This window comes from Petaurus breviceps, unplaced genomic scaffold (genome assembly GCF_028583685.1).
Source record: "Petaurus breviceps papuanus isolate PSGF00001 unplaced genomic scaffold, PetGlider_PUasm1.0 90752, whole genome shotgun sequence".
In the NCBI taxonomy this organism is placed as follows: domain Eukaryota; kingdom Metazoa; phylum Chordata; class Mammalia; order Diprotodontia; family Petauridae; genus Petaurus; species Petaurus breviceps.
In genome coordinates, this window is record NW_027187336.1 from 10,782,766 (window position 1) to 10,806,555 (window position 23,790).

Genomic DNA, 23,790 nt, shown 5'->3' on the forward strand with positions numbered 1-23,790 from the left:
AAGGAAGGAAGGAAGGAAGGAAGGAAGGAAGGAAGGAAGGAAGGAAGGAAGGAAGGAAGGAAGGAAGGAAGGAAGGAAGGAAGGAAGGAAAGAAGAGAGAAAATAGCATACTTCAATTTGTATTCGAATGGTATCAATTCTTTCTCTATCTTGGATTATTGTATTACTGAGAATAGCAAAGTTATTCACAGTTCTTCATCATACAATATTTCAGTTAATGTGTACAACATTCTCCTGGTTCTGCTCACTTCACTTTGCATCAGTTCAAGTAAGTCTTAACAGATTTTTCTGAAATCATCCTGCTTGTCATTTCTTGTAGCACAATAATATTACATCACAATCATATCCCACAGTTTGTTTGAATGAATTCTTGTTGGGGCTCCAGCCAGGGCAGTACTAGAAGTGATGAAGATTGACTAGGTTTCTGGGGGAGGTGGACTCATGGCAGTGGAGAGTGGGGGGGTGTAGATTCAAGTCTTCATGGATTCAGACACAGGTACTTTCAGAGTCTTGTGTTTTGTTTTGTTTTTGCTTTTTGGAGGGCATTTGGGATTAAGTGACTTGCCCAAGGTCACAGGCTAGTTTTTGTGTTAAGTGTCTGAGGTCGGATTTGAACTCAGGTCCTCCTGACTCCAGGGCCAGTGTTCTTTCACTGAACTACCTAGCTGCCCCAAGGGGTCTTTTATTTTGTAAATAAAATTGTTCTGTTTTGAAGTATTATGATCCCGAGGGCTTGTTGTATAGCACTTTAACATGTGTAAAACATTTTATAAATATTATCTAATTTTATCTTGTGAGGTAGGGAGCAGCTAGGTGGTCACAGTGGATAGAGTGCCAGGAGTCAGGAATACTCATCTTCCTGAGTTCAAACCTGGCCTCACTCAATAGATTGTGTCCCTGGGTAAGTCATTTAACCTTGTTTGCCTCAGTTTCCTTATCTGCAAAGTGAGCTAGAGAATGAAATGGCAAGCCACTCTCGTCAAGGAAAGTCCAAATGGGGTCTCAAAGACTTGGACATGACTAAAAAAACTAAACAACAAAAATGTATTATTATTATCATCATCGTCATCATCCTCATTTATAGATCAAGAAACTAAGCTCTCTTAGTTAAAAGAGGTTAAATGCATCTTAAGACTTGCCCAAGATCTCACAATTAGTAAGTGCCTGAGGTCAAATTTGAACTCAGGTCTTCCTGACTCCAAATTCAGTGTACTGAACTAAAACATCTAGCTGCCTAACTAGTAAGGAGAACTGATGGTTACTTTTAGAGATATGCCAGATACTGAAATTCCCAGATTCCACCTGGGTAAGGAATGGTTGTTTTCCTTTATACTCAAAGAGGATCAAATGACCTCACAATGTTGGGGTCAATGTACAGTGTGTCAAACTGTGACTGATCAGACCAATATGAGCTTAGAAGGCTCTACCATAAGTCAGGTATAAATAGTCTATATGAACTTTTGGAGTAAAGATATCTCTAAATGTGTACATCTCATGTTTCCTTTGAGCTACCCCAATTTTTTACTAATAGAGCACCAGTGCCTTCTTTGATACAGGCATGCCATGCTGGACAGTCCTTTGCCAGTGTCTCCCATGTCTCATAATTGATTCCAAAGTTCTTCAGAGAGATCTTGAGAATATCCTTGTATTGCTTCTTCTGACCTCCATGTAAGTGCTTGCCTTGTGTGAGTTTTCTGTAAAATAGTCTTTTAGTAACCCTTACTAGCCCTGTGACCTTGGGCAAGTCACTTAACCCCAATTGCCCTGCTTTCCCCCCTCTGAAAAAGCAAAATAAAACAAAAATAAAATAGAATAGTCTTTTAGGCAAACATACATTTGGCATTCAAACAACTTGGGCAGCCCATTGGAGTTGTACTTTCTGTAGTAGAGTCTGAATGCTTGGCAGTTCAGCCTAAGAAAGGACCTCAGCAGGAGCCACTAGGTGGTGCAGTGAGTAAGAGTGCCAGCCCTGGAGTCGGGAGGACCCAGGATCTGTTCCAGCCTCAGATACCTAACACCCACACAAAAAAAGTGGCCATGTACCTTGGGCAAGTTACTTAACCCCAATTGCTTTAAAAAAAAAAAAAGAAAGGACCTCAGTGTCCAGCACCTTATCTTGCCAAGCGATCTTCAGAATCTTCCTAAGACAATTCAAATGGAAGCAATTCAGTTTCCTGGCATGGTGCTAGTATACCATCCAGGTTTCACAGGCACACAACAATGAGGTCAGCACCACAGCTCTGTAAACCTCCTGTTTAGTAGGCAGCCTACTACCTCTTCTTACACTTAACTTCAGGGTTTCCCACACACTGAGCTAGCTCTGGCAATGTGTGTGTCGATTTAATCATCTATGTATACATCCCTGGAAGGTGTACTGTCTGGGCAAATGAACTTATCCACAGCATTCAAAATTTCTCCATTTGCTGTACCGGATGGTTCTACTTATGGATAGTATGGTGCTGACTGATGGGGAACCTCTGTTTTCTTGGTGTTGATTGTTAGACCAAAATTAGCACAAGTAGCAAAGAATTACTCTGCTCATACTCATATTCATCATCTCAGCCTCGGAGCCTGCATTGAGTGAACAATCATCTGCAAACAAAAAGTCATGTACCAACTCTCCCTCAACTTTAAGTCTTGGCTTGCAGCCTTTTCAAGTTAAATAATTTACCATCAGTGTGGTAGCTGACCTTGACTTGATTGCCCTTTTTGTCCTTGTTGAAGGTGTCTGACAATATTACAGAAAACATCATGCTACATAGCATGGGAGTGAGCTTATGACTGTGATTCATTCTATTGGCTACTGAACATTGTCCATTATCCAGAACTTATGTAAGCACACCATCATGAAACTAATGTACAATACTGATCAACTTCTCTAGGCAACCAAATTTTGCCATGAACTTCCATGAGCCTTAACGACTAACAGTATTAGAGGCCTTGGTCGGATTGACAAACGTTGTGTATAGATATTCTTCTGGCATCTCTCCTGGAATTGTTGGGTAGCAGACACCATTCAGAAATTTCTTGGTTCTTACTGAAGCCACACTGACTCTTAAAGATCATATTCCAATTGGAGAATCAGTCTCTTAAGGAGAACTCTGACAAGAATTTTGCTAACAATGACTAAGAGAGAGATTCCCCTGTGATTATCACAGGACAATGTATTTTCTTTTCCTTTATAGAGATGGACAATGGGGGCATCCTTGAACTCCTTGACCCTCCTCTTGCCATATAACCCAGAAGATTTCAGTCAGCTTTTGTATGAGCAGTAGAACCCCTGCCTTGTAAAACTCATCTGGAATAGAATCAGCACCAGGCACTCTGCCACACAAGAGGAGTCTAATGGCATTCAAAACCTCTTCTTCAACTGAAAGTTCAGCTAGAGATCAACTTCAAACTAAGTTATATGGTCAATGACTTTAGCAGTGGTTAGTGATGCTCTATTGAGAATACTATGGAAGAATTTAGTCCATCTCTCCAGGATCATGTCCTTATCACTAATCAATGTGGTTCCATCAGCACTGAATAGTTGAGATGCAGCATATGTCTTTGGCCCACAAGTAGCTCTCACAAAAAGCACTTTGGATTGCTACTCTCAGCATGAAACTGAATTTCATCTGCCTTCTTAGTGAGCCAAGAATCCTGCATCTCTCTAAACTTCACTTGTACTTCACTTTTGATGGAGTTAAATGCTGCCTTCTTTTTTTGCCTTTTTTTCTTTTTGGAGGGGGGAAGGCAGGGTAATTGGGGTTAAGTGACTTGCCCAAGGTCACACAGCTGGTAAGTGTCAAGTGTCTGAGGCCAGATTTGAACTCAGGTTCTCCTCACTCCAGGGCCAGTGCTCTATTCACTGCACCACCTAGCCCCCCCAAAATGCTGCCTTCTTAGAGATGAATGAATTATCCTGCTGGTAAATCCTGTGGAGGTCTTGCTTTTCATTAAGCAGCTTCTGAATTTCCCCTTCATTTTCATCAAATCAGTCTTGATATGAGCAAGGGTTCTAACCCAGATAAGCAAATGTGGTACTGTGCGACAAATCTCTGAAAGCTGCTTGCTCCTTTTCTGCTCCACTATTGCTAACCATGTGTTCACTCAGCTTTCTTTCCAAATTAGCAACAAAATATTCATGCAGGGAGAAGTGCTCTAATCTGTTAACATTAAGTCTTTTGGTAGACATCTTGCTTTGGGGCCTGCCATTTTTGTTGAGGGTGAATGTTTAGCTTGGAGAGAACAAGTCTGTTATCAGTCCAGCACTCTGCCTACACATCACCTTTGTCACTATCACATCCTGTCTCTTCTACTGACAATGACGTAGTCTATGAAATGCCAATGTTTGCTGTAAGGGTGCATCCATGAAGCTTTATTGCATTTAGGTAAATGGAAGACAGTGTTGGTGATGAGAAGGTCATGAGACACAAGTCTTCAGTAGTTAAGTGACAGTTGTTATTGCTCTTTCCAACTTCATTACTCCCAAAGACTCTTTGCCATGTTTGACAGTCTGTGCCTACTCTGGCATTAAAGTCACCTAGAATTACAAGCTTATCTTCTTTCAGCACATCAATGATGAGGGTCTCCAAGTCTTCATAAAATTTTTCTTTGACCTCATCAGGGTCTGTCATGGTTAGAATGCTCTCACACTGATGATAGTCACATTGTCATGAACCTGTCATTTATTCCTTTTTGGGACGCATACAAGCTTGTTGACTAGATTAGTTTGATTGTGAAACCTATGCCACCTTCACAGTGATCCCTATTGCTGCAGTCACTGCAGTCCAACTCTGGTAAGCTGGCCTTCATTTGCCATCCTTGTTTCACTCAGGGCTACCATTTGAATGTGATACCTGCTGAGTTCTCTTACAGCAAGAGTTGTTCATCTTTCAGGTCTACTGGATTTCTTGTTGTCCATAATTGTGCACACATTCCATGTGTACCAATGGTGAGTGGAATCATTTTTGCAAAAGCTTTTGTACATTTTTTGTGTTTTGACTACAGAGTAAGATCCCTATCTGCCATGGTAAGCAGGCTAGGGTTAGGTTAAGTAAAGCAGACAATTTTTAGGGTGCCTTTTCTAACCCCTTTCTCATGCCTGGAGGTAAGCAATGTGATCCTTTAAAAAGGCTGCTCAGAAACCCAAAGAATTGCCAAATCCTACTGTTGCTTCAGTCCAGAGAGAAGATGACCTTATGGCCTGGGCTACCTATGTGCAGGGTTATGACTACAGCTCCTATTGTATCTGCACCAGATGCTTTTTCACTTGCCCATCACCACAGGACTTTGAGGTAGGTAAAAAAGGTAAAACGGTATGGGCAGTGTCTTTTGACTCATGCATAAATTGGATTTTTAAGGCAGAGTTGCATGATGTCATGGGCACATAATAAGGAGTCAGATAACAGAGAGGTACCTAACCTGTACCTGGGCTCTAGTATTAACCATATAACAACATTAGTTTAATGTATTAATCCATTCATTCAATAAGGGTTTATTAAGTTACTTGGGGCAGCTAGGTGTCTGTGCTAGATAGAATCCAGGACCTGGAATCAGGAAGACTCCTTTCTCTGAGTTAAAATCTGGTCACAAACATTTATTTACCGGGCAAGTCATTTCACCCTGTTTGCCTCAGTTTCCTCATCTGTAAATGAGCTGGAGAAGGAAATGGAAACCCACTCTAGTATCTTTGCCAAGAAAATTCCAATTGGGATCACAAAAAGTCAAACCTGACTAAACAACTGAACACAACAAAATATCTACTATATGCCGGTCATTGTGCTGGGCACTAGAAATAAAGGGACAAAAATAAAACAACCTGAACTCAAGAAGCTTGATTTATTTATCTATATTGAAACATCTTCCATTTGTGACAACCTGTTGTTCAAGATTTGATGATTCTGGAATTGTAAAAATATTAAATTGTATCAAACTCCTGGGCAAAATTGTAGAGCTAAAAAATCAGAGTTCTGCAGTACATACAATCTTTTCACCATGTACTCTACCCTAAGAGGTCCGGTCTTCCCACGCTCAATATCTGTGCCCCACAGAGTTATTCTTCCCGTTGACTTGGTCTCCCTAAGAAGCACTCCAAACTAAACCTCTCCTGCTCTGCATCCCTTTCACCCAATCAAAAGTTATCTGACCTATGTTCCATTCTCATTTAGTCCAATTCTTTCTTTTCCAAAATAAAACTACCTCATCTGATAGACTAATCTCTGGTGCTGATGTAGTATGGAATTAGGCTAGCCCTCTCTTCTTTCCCAAGTAATCTATATTTTAATATTGGCTTTTTATCTAATCCAGCAAAAGTGACTATACTATCTAGAATTTCAAAGCAATAAGAGAGAAACTTAGCAGCTGAGTGAAGGCAATGCCTCATGGCAATCCCCTAATCTTCTTAGTTAACATATATGTGGGGCTGCTCATAGTCCAGGGGTTGTAGAAATTAGATGTGGATTTTCCAAGTTACCTAGTTTCTCCAGACTAGATAGTCTTTGGTTGTTTTGCTGTATGATATTGCATGGCAATGGCATGATGCTTTTCCTAGGCCCTGTGTTGTTTTATATTATTCAGATCAGTTTGTATTTTTTTATCTAGAAACAAATGAATAAAAAAGAATTTAATTATTCCTTCTAGAGAACTAAATAAGTTATTAACTATGTAAACCTTATGTGCTTGATTATAGTTGGTAATGAATAATAGGCTCACAGGTTTGAAAAGGCAAGAGAAATTAACTAAAAAAAGTAAGAGAAAACATCCTAAAGGCATGTTATTTTGATGGTGTTAAAAACAAGACTGAGTATAGTAAAATGAAGAAAGACAGGACAGATGTTTAGAGTTAAGAGCATAACTAATGATATGAGGAACAATGACAAAATAGCTTTGTATTGTATTTACTGTGTCAAAAGAAAAACAAATCATTTAAAAGCCACCTTACTTCAAACAGAACTGTGACAACTTCCTGCTTCCCAAGGGAGAAAAACTAAATTTGAATAGTTCAAAGTCAAGTAAACCCTAAGATGTGGTGATAACATTTACTCCAGTTCATTTAAACTAATGATGGTCACTAGGGAAATTTCAACCAATATGTCATAATGTTTAACTAAAATAAAATAACTGAGGATAATAAGCTTTTTTTTTGTAGGCTTTCCTCTGCTGTACACAAGATAATACAGTGGAACCTTGATTAATGGAAACTCAACTAAGCATAATTCTCAATTATCTTGATTTTTTTTCTATTAGCCACTTCTAAGAGGAAAAAAAGCAAATATTAAGAGAAGCTAAAAAAAAAAACCAACAACCTTCTAGCCTATATCCTGAACTCCACACACCATCAGCTCAATAATAGAAATAACAGCTAACATTTGTCTAGCTCTTTAAGATTTACAAAGCACTTCACATATATTTTCTCATTTGATTTGATTCTCACAATAACCCTGTGAGGTAGATGTTATTATTATCTTCATTACACAGATGAGAAAACTGAGGCTTAGGATCACCCAGCTAGGAATTATCTGAGACAGAATATGAAGTGTTCCTGACTTCAAGGGCAGAACTCTATCAGTTTTCCCATCACCTAGCTGTGTAAGTAGTTCCACTAAGGGTAGAGAAAATTTTTCAGTAATAGACCATAACATGCAATCATTTTATACATTCATTCATCCAATAAACATGTTATGAGTAAAGCACTGCTATAGATAGATAGACCTAATGGACATAATATAAAATATACCATATATTAACCAACATCCATATACATTTGGCTTATGTATTTCTTGACAAAGCAAAATTTTAAATTGAGACTTTTCTTAACAAATTCTGTGTAAAAGAATGCAAATGACTATCTGGTACCTACCTTCAATGGGCTTTTTTTTTTTGAGTGCTTTCTTTTATTTAGTAAATGTCTTTATTTGATGGAAAATGTTTGTATACCAAAACACATTGCTCAAGGTTCTTCCATTATGAAACTTAGAGTCAGTCACACAAATTGAAGTTTAGTCATTTTTAGCCATTCTAGGTTTTTCAACTGACTAGACAACTTAAAACTCTATTTAATAAATATAACACATTGTACTTCTATATTATAATTTGTTATAATTAATAATTAAATATAATACATGTATACATTATATTTATTATGAAAATTATGAATAAATATAACAACTAAAGCCATAAGCCTTCCTTTTAGTGTGACTGGTCTAGTTCCTTACATTGGTTGCAGAAAAAAAGAGAAAGCTCTAAGCATATTGTTATTCTAGCAAGACTCTCCTGTTGTAAGAGATAGTTCATCCTAGCCTGCTGCAGGAATAAAGAGAATGACAGCTCACATTTTATATAGCACTTTAAGGTTTACATAACAATTTTCTATAACATACCTATAAAGTAGGTAGTGCTAACATTATTATCCCCATTTTGCAGATGACAAGACTGAGGCTCAGGAAGATTTATATAGCTGATAGTAGGTTTTAGAGCTGGGATATGAATCCATTTCTTCTAACTCCAAGACCAGGGCCCTTTCCTCTATGACAATCTGGTTCTAACCTTTAAAAGCAGAATTTTTGCCCCCTGATGAAAGATCTTCCTTGCCTAAGATTCTTTTGGTATCTCTGTCCAAAGGTAGAACCTTAAAGCAGATCAGTACTCCTCAAATTCACTTGTTCTTAATAGTTTGTAATTAGATGCTTTGTCTTCAGTGTTCCAGTCATTCTTTTAAGGTAGAGACAGATGTAATAATAATAATGATATTTAGCATTTATATAATGATTTAAGGTTTACAAAGTACTTTACATATATATTAATTCAACTGATCCTCATAACTCATAATAAGCCTAAGAAGTAGGTGCTCTTATTATCCCTATTTTACAGATGAGGAAACTAAGGCACAGAAAGATTAAGCAACTTGCCCAGGATCATAAAACTAAGTATGTGAGAGGCAGCATTAGAACCCAGGTCTTCCTTACTCCAAGGCTTGCACTCTAGCCACCTGACCACCTAGCTGCCACAATATAGAGGCCTAATATTGGTCAATACCTGAGCAGCAAATATCTATTTTTTTATTAATATTATTCTGAGGGTAAAAAATGACTCTTTAGATTCAAAAAAGTGAAAAAAGAAAGATAAATGTAATCAGAATTCAGTAGAAAGTGTTTTAATTCCCTGGATGTGAATATCTCTTTTCATCATGAATCGTTTGGAGTTGTCTTATAACCGTGCATTGCTGAGAGGAGAGTGTTTTAATTCCTACCTAAAATTTTGTAAGTATTTGTATTTTTGAATCTGTATCTTTTCCTCATTTTTAATAAGAAACCTAAATGTTCTGATCTGAAAAGCAGAAAGTATTATATTTCATTTTACAGTAAAAAGAAAAAATATGGCCTACTCCCATGGAGTTGTACCACCATCTTATGGCCTTTTAGGAAGCTGCTACTAAAAAAATTTTTTTTGAAATCATGTTGCACTTTCACAACAATAAATATTAATAAAACTCTTTCTATAAAAATAGTATGGTGTGATGGAGAGAGCCCTGGTTTTGGAGTCAGGAGACTGATATTCAAATCCCAGTATTATTACTCACTGAGTGTCCTTGGATAAGTAATTTAAGTTCAGCCTAGCTTTCTCATCAGTAAAATGGGGTTCAATTCAACTCACATTTATTAAATACTTACTATGCTCCAGGCACTGTACTAGACAATGAGACTTCAAAGATAAAAAATAAAATAGCCCTTGCCCTCAGAGAGCTTATATTTGATTGAACAAAATAAGGTTAAAGAGAGATCTCTGGGTCACTCTTAGCTAGATGACATTTATCTATACATTAATAACTACTCCTTGGATGCAGTCATTCAAACAATTCTGAGTCTATCTAACTGTACTATTATGTAGGGCAGCTAGGTGGCACAGTGAATAAAGTACTGGGCCTAGAGTCAGGAAGACTCATTTTTATGAGTTCAAATCTGGCCTCAGACACTTACTAGCTGGATGACGCTGGGCAAGTCACTTAACCCTGTTTGCCTGTTTCCTCATCTGTAAAAATAAGCTGGAGAAGGAAATAGCAAACCACTCCAGCATCTTTGCCAAGAAAACCCCAAATAGGGTCACAGAATCAGACACAACTGGAAATGATTAAACAAAAACAATACTATTATCTAACCCATATCCCTTCACCTTGTCCACAAGCATATTATGAGAGATATCAAATATCTAGCTAAATATCTAGATACCAAATATCTAGCTAAAACCCAACTGTCCCACGTCTGTAGAATTTCCCCGATCTATCCAACATGTTCAACACATCATGGGGCACTGCTATGCCTAGACTTATGTTTTTCTCACCTGGCAATTGTATGCTATATTCAATACCAGAAAGGACTTGAGGAAGACACCAGTCTCTACATGATTTTCAAAGAACTGTTCCCTCCATTGTCTCAAGCAGCTGTTTGCCTTATTGATCTAGGGCGTGTGGTCAGTGTGGATTTATTAATTTAGAATCTTAGTTCAAGTCTTCACTTATCTTCAAAACTATTCTTTCCTCCCTGGTCTGCTGAATTTCAGAGAACCCTAATCACATGATCATCAAATAATTAACAAGCAATCATTAAGCACCTACCATATGCCAAATACTATGCTAAGACTCTGGAGAGACAAAGGCAAAAATTAAATAGTCCCTACCCTCAAAAAGCTTACATTCTATTGGATGAGACATATATACATATATTATGCATGTGTAAACAATATATACAAAATAAATACAATTTAATTTTGAAAGGGACAGCAGTAGCAGCTGGGGGTGGTGATCTTCAGTGACTTCATGTGAAAGGGTCTTTCTGAATGGAGTCTTGAATGAAATGAAGAATTCTCAATGGCAAAATTCAAGAGGGAATGTATTCCAGGCACAGGACCGGGCAGGGCTGGAGGAAGGTGTGTGAGCCAGTGCAAAGGTGTGCAGAGAAGAGATAGTATTGTGTTTGAGGAAAAGCAAAAGGGCCCGTTTTTGGCTTGACCATAGAGTACAGGAAGGGGAATAATGTGTAAAACTGGAAAGTCAGGTTGGAACTCAGTTAAGAAAGACTTTAAAGAGGCATTCGTATTTGATCCTAAAACCAGTAGAGAATAGGGGAGAGTGCTAGTGAAGGCATGATGAAGCCAATCACAAGCATGACTTAACTATGTGGTCTTTACTCATGACCTAAAGCACAAAAGGAACATAATCTAAATATTATAAAAACAACTTCCACACAGGCTACACATATACAGCATCTACAAGGAACCAGGCCATCCACAACAGGCGTGCCCCAAACTCTGGAGTTCCTAGGCAGTTTCCTTGCCCAGACTCAGCTGCTCCCCCTAGTTGCTGCAAGTGTCTACAGATTTTTCCTGAATATTGATCTCTTTCTTATTCTTACACAGCTTTCATCAAAAGTCTTTTTCGTTGTTGTTAGCCTCGATCACTAGCCTCAGCTGTTCTGAGATAATGTTCCTGACAGCATTCTCATAGAACTGTACCACTACCTTTTTTTTAATCCATCCTGTTATCTGTCTTTGCTTCAGTCTTATATTGTACATATATTTTAAAAATCTTAGTTGGTTAGTGAGCTCCTTATTAATCCATAACTCTCTCTTGAAATAGTTCCCCCTTTTCTTTGTCATCAGAATATTTTTTTAAAGCAATTGGGGTTAAGCAACTTGCTCACGGATACATGGCCAGTTATTTTTTGTGTGGGTGCCAACTACCTGAGGCCGGAATCCATCCCGGGTCTCCCGACACCGGGGCCGGTGCTCTTACTCACTGTGCCACCTGGCCATCCCCATCAGAATAATTTTTGTATCATTACATTTATCTTGAGAGCATTCAATTTCACCTGAACTTCCTTCCTATCTATGACCTATTTGAAATCAACCTTCCAAAATTAAAACTTTCTCTGTAAAAGAACTCTAAGAGATGCTCAGAGAATTGTGATCCCCCATCACAACTATATCATGCCTCCCTGATGGGCTTGTCTTATGTTTCTGGAACTCCTATTCCATTTCTTCCATCTGACAGGATAATCTGGTATATTACCACCATCACAACTTTTCTATTCCTTTCTTTGCTGATAGTAACTCATATCTGTGACAAACTTCTCTTCTGCCCCACACCAAATCTTTGCCCTCTCTTGTCTTCATATTGCTGTTCTTCACCTGCTCAATGGTCTTAGCATCCCAGAATAATGCTAACATAGGTGTGCTAGGTGCTATTGGAGGAACTAGGTGACCTCTTTCACTCCTCTTGAAGAATAGCCCTTTAGTGAGGCATCTAACACTTTATGACCTTGCTCATACAGCTGGTATAGCAGCTGATCAGAGTCATATTGAGACCAGAGACTATGAAAGGTTACATGGAAGCAGATTGCTTGAAAGGCTATGGTATTGTTGTGATTTCTGCAGGAGTCCCCAGAAAAATTCAGAAATGATTCCTGATGCCCTTTTCAACATCAGTACTACAATTGTTATGGCTCTAGCTGTTTACTGCCTCTGCCAAACATTGCCCAAAAGCCATAGTCTGTATTGTTGCAAATCTGGTCCACTCTAACATCCCAATCACATCTGAAAGTTTAAAAAAGAAAGCTGTGTTCAATCCTCAAGAAAATCTTTGGTGGAGCAACACTGGATATCATCAGCACAAATACTTCTGTTGCAGAAGTGAAGATCTTAGATCCAGCTTGAGTCAATGTCCTCATCATTGGTGACCATGCAGGGAAGACCATCACCTCCCTCATGCATACTTAAAGTGGAATTTCCTGAGGAGCAGTTGAAAACCTTGACAGGAAGAATCCAAGAGAATGGAACAGAAGTTGTCAGAGCTAATGCTAGAGCAGGGTGTGCTTGCTATCCTAAAGAAGGCCTATGCCGGTACCAGATTTGTCTTTTCTATTGCGGAAACAATGGGTAGAAAGAAGGGAGTCATGACACGCTCCTCTGTCAGATCAGAAGAAACAAAGAGCTCTTATTTTTCCATGGCCTTGCTGCTTGGGAAAGCAGGCGCTGAGATGAACTGGGCATTGGAAAGAGCTCCCTTTTTGAAGAAAAGATAGTCACTGAGACCATTCCAGTTCTAAAAGCTTCTATTAAGAAAGATATGGATTTTGTGAAGAATATGAAGTAAAAAAGCCCTAATGTGAAAAGAGAAATCCATTTCCTAAATTTACTAAGGCATCTTATCACTTGAAAGATATTTCAGATGTACTGCACACTCTCTGAGGAAATGGATAGTATTAGCATGTTATCACCCCCTTCAAATTGTCTATTGGTATGTTGGTATGTTAATAGAACATTCATTAAAGTTTTTTAAAAAATAACTCAGATTAGTATAGATTTGTTTATAAAGTGCTTTCCTCAGAATAACCCTGTACCTGAAGCCCTGGTACAGAAATACAAATCTCATTCTTGCATACCATTTTCTTTTCTTTTTTTTTTTTTAAAGCAATCGGGGTTAAGTAACTTGCTCAAGGTTACACAGCCAGTTATTTCTGGGTGTGGTGCTAAGTATCTGAGCCAAGATTTGATCCCCAGGTCATCCCAACACTGGAGCCAGTGCTCTTACTCGCTGAGCCACCTGGCCTCCCCTCACACCATTTTCTTAATCAGTTTTTTTAATTTTCCATACCTACCTTTCTCTAATGTAACCCTCTCCTCCAATAACTTAGGCATCTAAGAAAGTCAGTTTCTTTCCTAAGATTTCATAGTCACCAGGAGTGCTTCCTTGATTCCTTCTCGCTATAATTTGTCCCTATAAGGATCTCTAGAAGTAGGCAATGGTCCTCAGCTTTCACAAGTCTCTCAAGCCTCTCTACTAAAGTCTGGAAACACAGCCAGGGGAGATAACATAAGTCTGAGTTGTTCATGTTACGTCATCACACGGCCACGGCCACCTTCGGACCCCTTATCAGGAAGTTGTCGACCGCCATACTTTTCTCATCTCCCTAATACCATGCTGAATGTTTTCTCTATACTCCATACTGAACGTTACTTGAGTCTCATCAGGCCTCCATAGGACAAAAGAAGTTGCTATCTCCCCTTATGGAAAGAACCTCAAATCTACTCCACAGTTCCAAAGATTAAGTGATTTGTCTTCCCTTCCTTCCCTCCATCACCTTCTTCAAATCCCCGGACACAAACAGAAAATGCCCTCTGCCTCTTCTGATTCTTTTTCCTCTTTGTTTTAACTTTGAAACGATAGAGGAAATAGCACTAGACTTGGAGTTCAAAGGTCCAGCTTCCAAACTCATTTTCCATATTTACCAGTTGCATGAATATAGACATGTTATTAAACTTTTCTGAATGAATAATCTCATTTTGCATACCATTTTCTTAATCATTTTTTTTAATTTCCCATACCTACCTTTCTCTAATGTAACCCTCTCCTCCAATAACTCAGGCATCTAAGGAAGTCAATTTCTTCTGAACTTCTCTGAAACCATGAATGAATAGCCTTTCCAAAAATAGATTAGTTCATATCCCAGGTGTCTGAGACTTCGGTCACAGGAGAACACTCAGGAGAGCCACTGTTGCTTAAGAACCAAAGAAAGGATTAAATGCATCATCCAATGGTACTCACAAGCTACTCATCAGGCTACAGATGCCAAAGACAGTGGCCAGAATATCTATTTGGGAAAAAAAAAAAAGGCAACTTCCCCAACCCCACATGATTTTGCTAATTTTATACTGATAAATTATATTTCTGAGTTTGGGGGGAAATGTAAACCTTCTCTGAACCTCAATTTCTTAATCAGTAAAGTTGTAATAATAATATCAGGCTATTTCTGACTAGAGTTATATTTATTAGAGTATATATTTATAGTTATATTTCTGGGAAGATGGTAACCATCTTTAAATCTATATAACAACAGAATGCATTCTATTATAGCTCTATTGAGTTTATTGTTTGTGCTTCTAATGAAATCTGTTGATGATAAGGAAGTCACCTGTTCACATAACAGATATGCATTAACTTTTCCAGACAAGTAGTATATTTATTAAGTTACCTCCTGGAACATTTGAAATACAACTTGAGAATGCTAAAAATGTAATGGGGTAGCAAGCTAATGACCCTTCAACTGTTTAGCAAGCAGTTTATTTCCTTTTCACTAACAAGTTTTTTAATTATATTATTAGGAACTTAGTAAGTGCTTGAACTCAAAAGGAGATATGTGCCATTGACATTAGCAAAAATAATGGAGGGGGAGAGTCTGAGTCTAAATTACTACTACTGTAGAATTATACAGGATTCCCCATTTTAAAATCATGTAAGCGGGGAAACCCAGAGCCTGCCTGTTAACAAAGTTTACTTTCTAGGGTAATGAGAGAATAAACTTACCCCCAAGATATCTTCCCAAAAGGGCTGCCATCATGCATGAATTTCCCAACTATAATTAGAGTTACTTCTTGGGTTAAAATAGCATCAACAGATATGACCTATGAATATACAAATATATTACATTAATCCATTATCCTATGAATGTATATTATTTTATCAAATTAACAATCTGTCATTCAAGGTACTAAGGTAATGAAGTACTTATCTATAATTTTTGAACAGGGAATAAGGAGCAGAAGACAAAGGTCCAGAATACTGCTAGAGAGGGAACTGTAATCAGGGGACTTACTGATAGCAAGAGGGCCCTAGATGCCTGGATGGGGAAGGGGTATGGCAAGGATGAGGTACTAGGACTGTGAATTACTCAAAACTACATCTGTCTGACTGCATCAGGACAATAGCACAAATGTATTTAACTATTCTCTTCCAAATTTCCTTCATCTAGATGAATTTAAAATACAATCACCTTTATTATTAATAACATTAAGAGGCAAGATTAGTACTGAGAAACAATTCATTTTTTTAAATATTATTAAGCATTTATTGAATACCTACTACCAATTAGAACTTTGTAAAGTACTGTGGGAAATCACAGTTTAAGATCCAGTTCTACGCAATTGAACTAATATTTTGATTCACTATACTATACTCTGTGATCCAAGAACACTGACCTCCTTACTGTTTTTCACACAAATAGTTTTATTTCCCAACTTCAGAAATTTTGATGGGCTGTCCCCCATGCCTGGAATTCTATCCCTCCCCATTTTCACCTCTTGGCTTCCCTGACTTCCTTCAAATTCTAACTAAGATCCTACCTTCTACAGAAAGCCTTTTCCATTCCTCCTTGATTTTAATGTCTTCTTTCTATAGATTAGCTCCAATTTATCCTATATTTTAAATGTTTGTTTACACATTGTCTCTCCCATTAGACTGTGAGCTCCTTGAGAGAATGTATTGTCTTTTCCCTTTCTTTGTATCCCTAGCCCTTAGCAAAATGCCTGGAACAAAGTAGGTACCTAACTTAATAAATGTTTATTGCCTGACTGACTGCAAGGTACTGCTAGACACTGAGGACAAAAAGATGAAAAAGTATATGCAAGGCACAATTTAAAGAGGATAAAATAGGCACACAATTAAATATGGTAAGTAGAATGTGATAAGGACAAATATGGAAGCCAAAATGTTCTGAGAAAATTTGGGGAGGAAAAAAATCACTTTTAGCTGAGGGAGCAGAGGGGAAGGATCTTGGATGATATGAAAGAGGTGGGCACCTAACCTGGACATTGAAAGAAGAGAGAGATTTCAACAGAAGCACATGAGGTTTAAAGGTATAATGCTTAAAATCTCCAGATTTCCCACCACAGGATATCACCAAGCAAAAGCCAGATGCCCACTTTCCAGAGATGATGTCAAGGGGATCCCTGTTCAGATACAGGTTGGAGTAGGTGACCCTATGAGTCCCAACTCTGAAATAATTCCTGTGATTTTTAGTATGTCCCTATCAGAAGGAACAGTCTGAGTGAATGTTCAGAAGAGCGGGTAAGAGGAAACCAAGGAGCAGCTAATAGTTCAGTTCTGCTGGAACAGTAGAATACATAAATTAGTATCATTTGTAGCCTGTGTGGCTTATAGCCAAACTGTGAAGGTCCTTAAATGTTGTTTTGTATTTTAGAGGCAATGGGAAGTCATTGGAGGTTTTAGATAAGTAGAATGACATCGTCAAATGTGTATAAAACCAAAATTATTTTGGCAACTGTGTGAAATGAAGGATGAGTTAGTTGGAGAGAGGAAATATTGGAACCAAGAAGACCAATTAGAAGGCAACTAAATGGTATAATGGATAGGACACTGGACTCAAGGTTAAGAAGACCTGAGTTTGAATCTCATTTCAGACACTTAGTAGCTATGTGGCCCTGGGCAAGTCATTTCACTTCCATCAGCCACATTTCCTAATCTGCAAAACAGGAATCATAATAGCACCGACCTTATAGGCTTGTAAAAGTCAAAAGAGGTGAAGCATGCAAATACTTTGTAAACCTTAAAGTGATATATAAATGTTAGCTGTCATAATTTGGGAGAGAAGTAATTGAACTATCGTGGTAGCTATATTATTGAAAAGAGAGAATAGATGGAAGAGATACTGTGGAAGTAAAATCCACACGCTTTTGCAACTAATAGGATGTAGAAGTGAGAGAAAGAGAAGAGTCAAAGATGACCTTGAGGTTTTGAGCCAGAATACCTAATAAGAGGGAGGTACCATCAGCAGAAAGACAATTTGTGAGGATTAACAGATCTGGGGAGAAAGCTAGAAAATCAGCAAAAAAGCTTAGTTATGGATATTCTATATTTTAGGTGCTCAGAGGACATCTAGGTGAAAATGACCCACAGACACAGTCAGTAATTTGACATCTAAGTTCATGGGAGAAATTGGTGATAGATACATAGATTTGGAGTCATCTGGTTAGAGGTCATAATTAAAATAAAGGGATTAGATGAGATACCAAGGGAGTGAATATAGAAAAAATATATATATAACAGAGCTGAGGACAGAGTTTTGAAGAATATCAGGCTTAAGGAAAGAGAAAAGGATGATAAGAAGCAGTTGTACAAGAGAAGAGAAAAACCAGAAAGGAACTGTTTTATTGAATCTGAAGGAAGAGATAAGTATTTAAATGGAAAGGGTGGTTAAGGCTGTCAAAATAAAATTGTCTGGTCAGACCAGGTCCTTTTCCCTAGCCAGAGGAAAAGACTGAAGACATAAAAGTAGAAGCATTTAAAGTGACTGATGAATCCATAAGTATAATCACAGAGCACCAAAGGAATTTTACCCAGCCCTGTGTATATCCATGTCTGGTTTATTCATAATTGGCATATCCAAAGGTGCTGAGGGCCTCCAAATCCTAAAATAGTATATTTGGAAAGGACTCTAGCTCTTTTTGTCATCCTAAGTATAATATAGAGTAAAGCCACTGTCAAGGGTCTTCAGAGACATAACATTTTTATCAGTGACTTGAATAAAAGTATAGATAGCATGTTTATTAAATCAGATTAGAAACGCAGCTGAGAGGAATAGCTAACACATGGAATTAAGAGACTTAAAAACCCAAAAGTTTTCTTTCACAAGATAAGAATGATGAAATTAATAAAATGACACAATATGTATATATGTAAAGTTCTATAATTATGTTTTAATAATCAACTGTGTGAGCATAGATGGGGGAGAAGAGATGTGAGTAAACAACAGCTCATAAAAAAAAATTCTAGTGTTTTAAGGGACTAAGACTTCAATTTGATTCAAGGCTGTCATAAGGCACCCAGAAAACATCACGTGGTAGGGTAGCTTGGTCGTGCAGTAGACAGAGCACAGGTCTTGAGTTAGGAAGCTGTTGTCATTCAGTTGTTTGAGGCGTGTCTGACTCTTCGTGACCCCATCTGGGGTTTTCTTTGCAGAGATGCTGGAATGGTATGCGATTTCCTTCTCCAGTTCATTTTATAGCTGAGGAAACTGAGGCAAATAGAATTAAGTGACTTGCCCAAAGTCATACAGCTAGTACATGTCTGAGGTCAGATTTGAACTCAGGAAGATGAGTCTTCCTGATTGCTGGCCTACCACTTTATCCACTGCACCACCTTGCTGCCCAGATAGTTAGGAAGACCTGAGTTCAAATCGTGCCTGAGATACATGGGAAGATTACAGTACCTACCTTGAAGGGTTACAAGGACCAAATAAAATAGTCAAAAAGCATTTAGTGCAGCCTGACACATGGTAAATGCTGTATAAATGTTAACTGTTAACTAAATGTAACTAAGGGATTGTCCTATTGTACAAGATCCCAGCTAGACCACAAATTGGAATTTTGTGTTCAATTCTTGCTGTCATTGATAAGGAAGATCACTGATAAACTGAAGTGGGTCCTTCAGACTTGATGATGAAGCCTCAGCACCATCATCATCATCACAGATACTAATAATAATAACTCATTTGATCTTCACAATAACCTTGGGAGATAAATGCTATTATTATCCCATTTTATAGTTGAGGAAACTGAGGTAAATAGAGGTTAAGTGACTTGCCCAAGGTCATATAGCTAGTGTCTAGGGCAGGATTTGAACTCAGGTCTCCTGACTCCAGGCCTAGTGCTCTATACACTGTGCCACCTAACTACCCATCCCGCTCCTACATTGGATGCAGTGTCTCCCCTATTAGAATGTGAACTCCTTGAGAGCAAGGACTATCTGGCTTTTTTGTATAGATCCCCAAAGCTGAGTACAGTGTTTTGCATGGAGGAAATGCTTAATAAATGCTTGTTTTATTATTCATTCCTTTAAATACTCGAAGGGCTATCATGTGGAAGAGGGATCAATTTGTTTTGCTTGACCCAAGAGGTTAAAATTAGAACTAATGTACAGAAGATACAGAGAAGCAGATTTTTTAGCTCACCTTAAAGGGTTTGAGGGGACTCTTTCTAACAATTAAAACTGTCCCAAATTCAATTGGGCTGCCAAATTGAGGGAGATCCCCTTCCACCAGAGGTCTTCAAATGGGGGGTGAATAACGAGTTTTGAGGTATATCATAGGGTCCTTCTTCCCATATGGGTTTGACAAGCTAGTTTCTGAGGTTATTTGCTAATTCTGAGACTAGATAGTTAAATCCTACATGTTCTGAACAATGTGGGGGTCCAAAAAATATGTAGAAAAAATCATGGTATAACTTCAGCTTCCTGTATTATGAATCCAAAAAATCATAATAGAGGCAGAGGGGGCAAAGTATAGATCAGTAAGCAGAAAGAGAATCATATTAGAAATGAGTAGAACCAGATTCCAGTACCAGCTCTTCCATTAACGAGCTATGTAGGCAAGTATTTTAACCTCTCTGGGCCCATTTTCTCATCTGTAAAATGAAAGGGTTGGATCAGATGATCCCTAATGTAGCTACTGGTGTTAAAATTCTGTGAAATTACTGCAAAAGAATAGAATTTTGGAAATTTTTCAGAAGAAATAATTTTCATTTCTGCTTTTCAATTATGTATTCTCTATATTAAAGAAGAATAGATCTGACTGCAAATTACTAATATCAAAGTAGGTTATCATAACACTAGGAGTGGGAGCACTAGAGAGTAGAAAGATAAATTAATTTCTAAACCTGATTTTTACATGCAAGGAGTTGACAAATGTTATATAAACATTCCATTTTTTTTTTAAATGCCTAATGTAATAGAAGGGTTTTTGAACTACAAATACAAATGGTTGTGAAGGTTTTGGGGTTTGGGTTTTGTTTTTCTTTTTTTTAAGGGAGCTTGGAAATAAGGACAAATGAATCTCCTATGAATGCCCAGCAGGCAATTTAAGAAAGGATCAGCTGTTTGCACAGATGTACAGAAACATAACTTTTGGTCTTTGGGGGACTTCCATCAGCAGGAATTGAGAATGTTAATTTGCTTGGTTTGGTATAGCACTGAGCACAGAAATCAGGAAGAGATTTGTTGATCCATCATGCCTTGCCTTTAATGTCCTTTCAAACTATTTCATGTAAATTATATTTTTTTAATCTTAATAGATTTCATGGGTTTTATTAAATGAACTATAATTTGGGCTTCTAACTACTCAAAATTAAAGTGCAAAAGATATATTTAATGGTTTACATTTGAATATAGCCCTGCTTTTTTTTCTCTTTCTCAAGTTATGCTTTGTTAATTTATGTGACAGACATGTGCATTGTATGAAATTATCCAATTGCATTAAGACCAGGAATACAATTCTAATTAAAAGTGACAGTGTTATGCCAATACAATGAAAGCTCAGGCCCATCCTAAATTAGAAATGAGGTCCATTATTATTGACACGTTTTTCTTAAAAACCTGTAATTATTTTTAGCTAAAATCTAACTCCTCTAAAACTATATGCTTCATTCCGGCATCACAGTATCTTTGGCTGCATGACTCAGACACTTAGCGCATGTGGTTAATGAGACCAAGGTCTGGAGTTCAAGCTATCCAGGTCTCTTGGAATCCTAAAACCTACTCCTTAAAGCTCACCTTGTACTACCCCTTCCCCTCTGCCTTATTTTATACATACAGGAAAGAAAACCAAGAGAGATAAATGATTTGTCCAAGGTCACAAATCTAGTTTATAGCAGGACAGAGGCTTGAACCCAAATCTCCTGATGCCCAGTCTAATGCTCTCTTTACTGTAATCACTTTGCTTGACAAGCTACAACTTTGTTCCAAAACCAAAGATGATACTTCTTATTTGTTCATGTCCACTAGTCTTAAAAATGCCCTGATCATGAGAACTTGGAAGGAATGCAGTTGGATTGAGTCAAGCCTATCATTACTACTGGAAAAATAATTCCACATGATCAGTAGCATCAACTTCAGATACAGAGAAAAGTTGTACTTCACCACATTACAGAGAACTGTAATCAATGAAGGAATTATTCTTATATTTACCTGGGAAATCCATCCTTTAAAAATATGTTAAATTACCTTAAGGATAATGTAATTTGTTCAACAAAGAAGGTAATAAATTTTAATACCATCCTACTTACTTGATTTACAAAGCCTCACAAAATGAAGCAACATCATTCAAAAGCCAGACAAAGATCAATTTCACAAAAGTTGTTTGTTTGGGGTTGGTTGGTTGTTTTAAGAAAAAACATAGAATAGAAAGGAAAGAGCACCAGATTTAAAGTCAAGGGATCTGGGTTCAAGTTTTACATCTGCCACTTCTATGACTGCCTATGTGGCTTTGGATAAGTCATTCTATTTCTTGGGGCTCCAGTTCATCTGTAAAATGAGGGGTTTGGACTATATAACCTATAGCTTTAAAAATCCTATATATTTTGTGTGCAATTATTTTTTCAGAAACTATATCATCAGATAGAATCACATTGCTTTAATGTAGCCCAAGGTCATTCATATTTTTGCATCAGGTAGAAGTCTTTATTTTTAGGTGGTCATATAGAATTTTCCTCCAGTTCTCTTAAACTACTCAGTTTTATAACTTTAGGAGACACCATGGTGACATCTACTGGAGATAAAATAAATTTTTAAAAACCTTCAAAACAAGTAAAAATTCTTTTCAGTCTCAAAATATCATGGTCATTATATTTTATATTTCCATTGGCCTGAAAGAGGATAAATCAAATGTAGGCATAATTTCTTGTTTTAAAGAAGTATTTTTCACAGGTACTTTGGTATCCAAGGAAGTTATAGATTTTTTTAAAACCACATTTTTCTGTTTTCAGGATAAAGTCCTTTTGGGGACTGATTATCCCTTTCCCTTAGGTGATCTAGAAGCTGGAAAACTGATAGAGTCTATAGAAGAATTTGATGATGAAACGAAGGTATGGTATTTGAACTTTGGTTTTGATTTTTACTTTGTTCTTATTTCTTTGGAGTATACTTCTAATTCAGGTTGGGACTGAGTTCACAAAAAAAAAAAATTTCAATAACTATGTCACAGTATGTCCACAAAATGTCACAGAAGTGTAGAGGTGATGTTCATAGGGTGTTTGATAATTGACAGCACAGGATTAGTCACCAGATCAAAATGTTTGATAATCCATAGATTAGAAGCTGTTATTCTATCCCTGGGGACACTTGGATGGCCCAATGGATAGAGCATTGCACCTGAAATCAGATAGGGCTGAGCTTAAATCTGACTTCACAAACTGTTTTACTTTAGGCAAATCATTTAACTTCTATTTATCTCAGTAGGGATAATAATAGCATCTACCTACCTTGCAGGCTAGTTGTGAGGATAAAAATGAGATAATATTTGCAAAAAGTATAGTGCCTGGCACACAGCAGGCACTATGTAAATGCTTATTTCTTTCCCTCCCACTTAATGTCTACCTGCCTCAGTTTCCTCATCTGTAAAATGGGGATGATAATAGTACCTACCTTTCAGGTTATTGTAAAGACCAAATGAGATAATATTTGTGAAGTGCTTTGTAAACCATAAAGCACCATAAAAATGCTAGTTATTATCATTATCATTATTATTATTGATAGCTAATCTCACATGGTTTGAAGGAAGGCAAAAAGGCAATAATCAACCAATCACAAGCAAAGTGGATAAACCACTAACTGTATAGAAGCATCTCCTAATGTTCAATTTACATATCTAGGTCAGATAAACCTTGGAAAATTTGTGAACTATCTTTCACACTTCTGTTTCAAAGCTCCCAAACTTCTAAACAAGCCCTACTGCCATGATCCTGTTTGTTTTACTCCAGTGTCTAAATCCTTGACTACCCAGAAACCAACTAATCAAAACCCTCAAAAAGCTGAAGTTTTCATTATTTTTAAGCAAATGTCAACAAAACAAGGACCTATTAAGGATGTATTTAATAACCTTTTCCAGGGTTTATGTCCTAGCTTTAGCACAGAATTACCTAGTGTCCTACAAAGTTTACATCCACAATGCCATATCACAAATGTAT

At 37.5% G+C, this 23,790-nt stretch overlaps 1 protein-coding gene and 1 pseudogene across 3 annotated transcripts in view; both read left to right on the top strand.

Moving 5' to 3' along the window:
* ACMSD (aminocarboxymuconate semialdehyde decarboxylase) overlaps positions 1 to 23,790 on the top strand; it is a 94,457-nt gene that overhangs the window by 64,867 nt on the left and 5,800 nt on the right. For 2 of the 3 annotated variants that reach the window (XM_069067809.1, XM_069067810.1), the window contains exon 9: positions 22,591 to 22,689. In XM_069067809.1, the coding sequence (XP_068923910.1) occupies positions 22,591 to 22,689 (99 nt within the window). The remainder of the gene's footprint in view (positions 1 to 22,590; positions 22,690 to 23,790) is intronic. The other variant, XM_069067811.1, reaches the window with a different exon arrangement.
* On the top strand, positions 12,176 to 13,132 carry LOC138146131 (malate dehydrogenase, mitochondrial pseudogene; annotated as a pseudogene).